We start from the raw sequence: 4896 nt of genomic DNA, 5'->3' as shown, positions 1-4896 counted from the left end.
CCCATATGTGTGTCTATGTGTTTTCTTTTCCAGGTAGCAGTTAAATAAAAGTAAAATAGAATTATGGGTACAAAATACATGAGACTGGAGCAGAGGTTCTCCGTCCAACAGGAGTAATGCAGCCATATCAGTGGTTCTCAGACGCCTTCAGGACTCACAGTCCTTTAAGTTTAAGACATGTCTCTCCTTCAAATGACCTCCACCATGTCCTCAAGTGCTGCAGAAAGCTGTTAATCTCAATTTTCTTTCACAAATTCAGGAGTTAGGCACCAAGGAAACATAAATTACATGACAGTGGGTCCCGAGCACCAGGGTTAAGATCCATTTGTTGGATCAGAGCATACTTAGGGGTTCAGTTTTATCCTGTCAAAGCCCAGACTCAGTTTCCACATTAAGTTGGAAGACTTGACACAAACATCCCTAAAAGTTGGAATTCAAAGTGGAAAATTGAGTATTCTCTCCCCAATATCCACCACAACGTCCAACATTGCAGCCCTGCTTATAAAAATAGTCGCAGGTGTAAGATTTTGTACATCAAGCACTTTGTATCTTGTTAAACCGTTTAACTTACTTGGAGCCAAACAGCCCTTTTTAGTAGACATGTTACAATGGTTGAAAGTTCACATTGCCTGCTATAATGCAGCAAACCCCCCCAGCAGCTGTTGTTTCTGGTTTAGTGTAGTTACTAAATGCTGGATGTTCTTTAGATTTCCCTTGATGCACTGAAAGATGGCAATGAACAGAAAGTAGGCTAAAAAAAACTCTTTAATAGCTGTTTGGGTATGTAACCTATATGTTGTAGATTATTTGATTTGACTGTAGTTAAAAGATTCATTACACAAGGTTAAACCTTTCTTATAACTTTGACTATAAGTGCTTGTAGATTAGGGAAAACAAATTAAAGGAATATTTTTAAGTGGTTACATATTGGAAACTCTTGGTTTCACTTCCTAATCGGCTAATTAACTCCCGAACAGGTTTACAGACGTTCCAAATGGTCTCTGGGTCAGCATGTGACACAATAATAGAAAAGATCACTGACCTGACAGAACTCCACAGGACAGTAACTGACATTTATAAAGAGGCCATCTTTTTTTTGTTTTTCATACCAGCCACTGATTTTTAAGCACATTTATCAAAATTTGACAGGAAGGAAAAAGCAACATTAATTTAAGGATTTAGGGGAGCTTTACAAGAAGTGGACTAAAGCTGGAGTCGTTGCATCAGGCCTCCCAAGCAGAGACAAATCCTACATGTGGGCTGCAGATTTCACAGTCCTTATTTCAAGCCCCTTCTAAACCAGAGACATCAGAAGGATTTTACCTGGGCTTGGGAGGAAAATAACTGTTCCTTTGTTGTCCAAAGTCCCAGAGTCTGGAGGAGAAAAGGCAGAGGTTCCATGTTGCTTGAAGTCCAGGATGAAGTTTCCACAGTCAGTTATGATTTAGTGTTGATTCACTGTGTTTTTCAAAGACCACAGTGAAATGCAGCCATTTACCATGAAATTTTAGAGCGCTTCATGCTTCCTTTGATTGAAAGCTTTTGATGAGGCGGATTTCATTTTCCCATTGGACTTGACAGCTATATGCACTGCCAAAGGTGCCAAAAGCTGGTTCAATTACCATGTAACTGTGCTTGTTTGTTCAATAAACTGGCCCATGTATTTTAAATACATTTATGAAATATGGTAAATTATTTCTTTAGGTTAATGTTTATTTTTTCCCTCCTTGATGGGTTTCTTGTAGCTTGGTTTGGTTTCCTTCCATCTCAACTAGTCTCATTGCTATCCACTGTCATTCTCCACACTTCCATCAGTATTTAACCTCACTATTTCTTACTGCTCTTCATTGGACCTTTTTTTCTGCTAAACATCCAGTAACTCTCTCTTCCCTGCCTGTTCCTCCATTGCTACAACACTTTCTTCTGTCCATTTTTCCATGTTGTTTTCTGAAATAAGGGATTTTCTTGATATTTCAGCTCTACTGGTAAATGCTGATTGGACAAACAGGTATCATTGTTGGTTGTACTAATAAAAAAGGTTGGAATTGATTGTACAAAAACAGCCCAAATAAATAAGACTAACATGAAAAAAAAAATTATATTTCTCTTTTTTTTTTGCCCATTGTGTAAAAAATGAATTATTACCTACAGTGTGGAGGGAACCTCAGTCAGCCTCGGCAGATGGCTGCTCACACTAAGCCTGGTTCTGCAGGAGGTTTCTTCCTGTTAAAAGGGAGTTTTTCCTCTCCACTGTCGCTACAATCATGCTTAGTGTGAGGGATTGCATTCAGTCGATGCAATCAACTGCTTTTCCTTAGATAGAAAACTTTGAATCAATTTGACTGTATGATCTGGTGAACTGTAAAGTACCTTGAGATGACATGTGTTGTGAATTGGCGCTATAGAAATAAACTGAATTGAACTGAAGATAGGCTGAAAATGTTCACCAGTTGGATTTTCCTGAGTGATCTTAAAGTTTGGGAATGGTGGTCTGATACCAGCCGGACTACATATTCTTCCTAATTATACTTGTTAAACTTGAACTGATTTTCATAATTAATTTTCCCAGCTAATATGAATATAAGAGCATCAATCGGTTTTCTTTATGTAAATTGAACTTAGTCCCCCCAATGTGGGGGGCTCACATATAGTATAACTGCGGCGTTGCCTAAATTTATCAAGAACAAGCTTTCAGAGGTTTCTCTGTGTGTTTTAATAACATGGATACTGTTAATAGCTGGCCCCTTTAATAACCCTGTGGTCACCTTCAAAGTTGGTCAGGGATTGTGGGGAAATTCTGGCACACATGGTTTGTTGACATGTTTACCTGGAGAGCGAGGGCACATCTGGATTTCTGTGGTATAAATGTTGTTAAATGTTCAATTCTCTCTGTGCTTCAAGTGAAAGGATAGCTTCTGCCAGCATAATGACACACACTCCCTTCACCCTGATGGCATCCCGCCCTACTAACACCTCCTTCTCCTCCCTCTTTTTTTTTTCCTCCCTCCCTGAGAGGCTCTCTCTGTTTGGGGCTCTGTTTCTCACTGAGGATCTGCATGATAATGCTCTCACATCATCCACCAGGTTTCAGTATTTATACCAGATCTACACTCACTATGAGCAACTTCTTCTAATTTGCTACCAGGTTTTTATTTATGCAAGTTTGCAGTTCAAGGACTTCTTTCATGTTTTACTGCTTCATGTATTTTTACCTCTTTTTCAATGTTTGTTTTCCTTATATGAGAAGCAGCAATATACCTGCTCCAATATAAATCATATGTGTTTTTGATATATTTTTTTTACCAAGTGCATTCAGTAAACTTACCTAAAACGGGGGATGGGTGGACCTTATTTGGTCTTTTTGGGATTGTAGCTGTATATTTTGTGGAAGCGGATATGGGCGAGTTTTTTGCTCCACAGATGCGTCTTTCAGAGGTGAGAGCGCCGGAGCCGTGCTGCCTCGGATAAAGCGCGGACTCTGAAGGTTTTTCTGTTTGGAGGACTTGCGACATGGGCTGAGCTCCTGCAATGACTCTGCGTTGGTCTCCTGAAAGCGGCTCAAATATGCTTGGATGGACGGCTGGAAGCGGAGACTGATGAAGCTTTAATTTCTCCTTCACAGAAAGCCTTTTTAGTACCGGTACCAGGACAACTGAAGATTAATTCTGCTGAAGAAGTTTATACAGATGAATCAGACTATTATTTTTTTTTAGGGCTATTTAAAAGTGTAGATAAATAAAAAAAACAAGAAGTAAGAAAAGTACTTTTATTTCTAATATATGTTTAAAAAAGCTTTAAGTTAATGAGACCAGCATTTTTTCCATTGAATGTTTATTTTATGTGGAATTAATCCTAAGCTAAATCAGTTGGACTTTTGCGCATTTTGGATAGCTTAGGCGCGCGTTCCTGTGCGCTCGCTCCGGAGACGTCGCTTCGCCACCACCGATCCAGGAGTATCCTATCCCTTCTGTCTTCGCCTCCTCATCGAGGCAAACATGTGGCTCTCCTTACTCGTCTTCCTGCTGCTGCACAGGCTCTCCGTGGGCATCAACACGTGTCAGTCCATCGACCTGGACGCGCAGAAGTCGCGGCGCATCGAGGCGGTGCGCGGACAGATCCTCAGCAAGCTGCGCATCCGCAGCCCTCCGGAGGACGACGACGACGACACGCCGTCGGGCTCCGTGCCGCCAGAGGTCATGCTGCTCTACAACAGCACGCGGGAGCTGGTGAAGGAGCGAGCGCGGCTGGCTGAGTCCGCGTGCGAACGCGAGAGCAGCGAGGAGGACTATTACGCTAAAGAGGTGCAGAGGATTGACATGCGCCCTCCCCGCACCCACTCCAGTAAGTAATGAGGTCTCACTGTGTTCTGGGTGCAGAACAGAATGGATTAAATGTTTAAATATAGTAATATTTAATAAATAAAAATAATGCATTTTTTTTTATTAGACTTGACTTCTAAGGTGGACAAGGTGAATTCTCAATACATTTGAATATTAGCTCAATCCTTTTCCCTGAGCTGCTTTCTGCTTTAGCTTTTGAAAATTAAAGTACTTTTGTTTTAGCAACACCTGATTATAATTACATTTTCCACCAATAATTAAATTAATATTTAAAGATTTTAACTCAAATACCACAAATGTATTGTTAGGCCTACTTTTTATTACTTCCACTGGTGAAACTGTCTATCAGCTGTTAATCAGTGGTTTATTTATTTAAAGTTTGAGTAAACCTACACTGGCTTCCAGTAGATGGCAATATACTGAGCTGTATAAAAGCTATTCACTCCGGAGATCTTCAATAGGGGGTCCGCGACCCCTAGGGGGTCCATAGAGGTACTGCATGGGGGTCAAGAAACTTTTGGTTGATTAGACTTTTTTTATATTCCCTCATGCAATT

The 4896-nt window shown here is 40.5% G+C and overlaps 1 protein-coding gene across 1 annotated transcript in view; it reads left to right on the top strand.

Annotated features, from left to right (window-relative positions):
• Positions 1-3037: 3037 nt before the first annotated feature.
• Positions 3038-4896, top strand: part of tgfb2 (transforming growth factor beta 2) — an 18669-nt gene continuing 16810 nt past the window's right edge. The window contains exon 1 of the mRNA XM_015379791.1: positions 3038-4341. Coding sequence (XP_015235277.1) covers positions 3996-4341 — 346 coding nt within the window. The 5' untranslated portion in view covers positions 3038-3995. The remainder of the gene's footprint in view (positions 4342-4896) is intronic.

Source organism: Cyprinodon variegatus, unplaced genomic scaffold (assembly GCF_000732505.1).
Source record: "Cyprinodon variegatus isolate N-32 unplaced genomic scaffold, C_variegatus-1.0 Scaffold10, whole genome shotgun sequence".
Classification (NCBI taxonomy): domain Eukaryota; kingdom Metazoa; phylum Chordata; class Actinopteri; order Cyprinodontiformes; family Cyprinodontidae; genus Cyprinodon; species Cyprinodon variegatus.
Note: the sequence above shows the minus strand (reverse complement) of the source record. Positions and strands in the feature narration are given on the sequence as shown.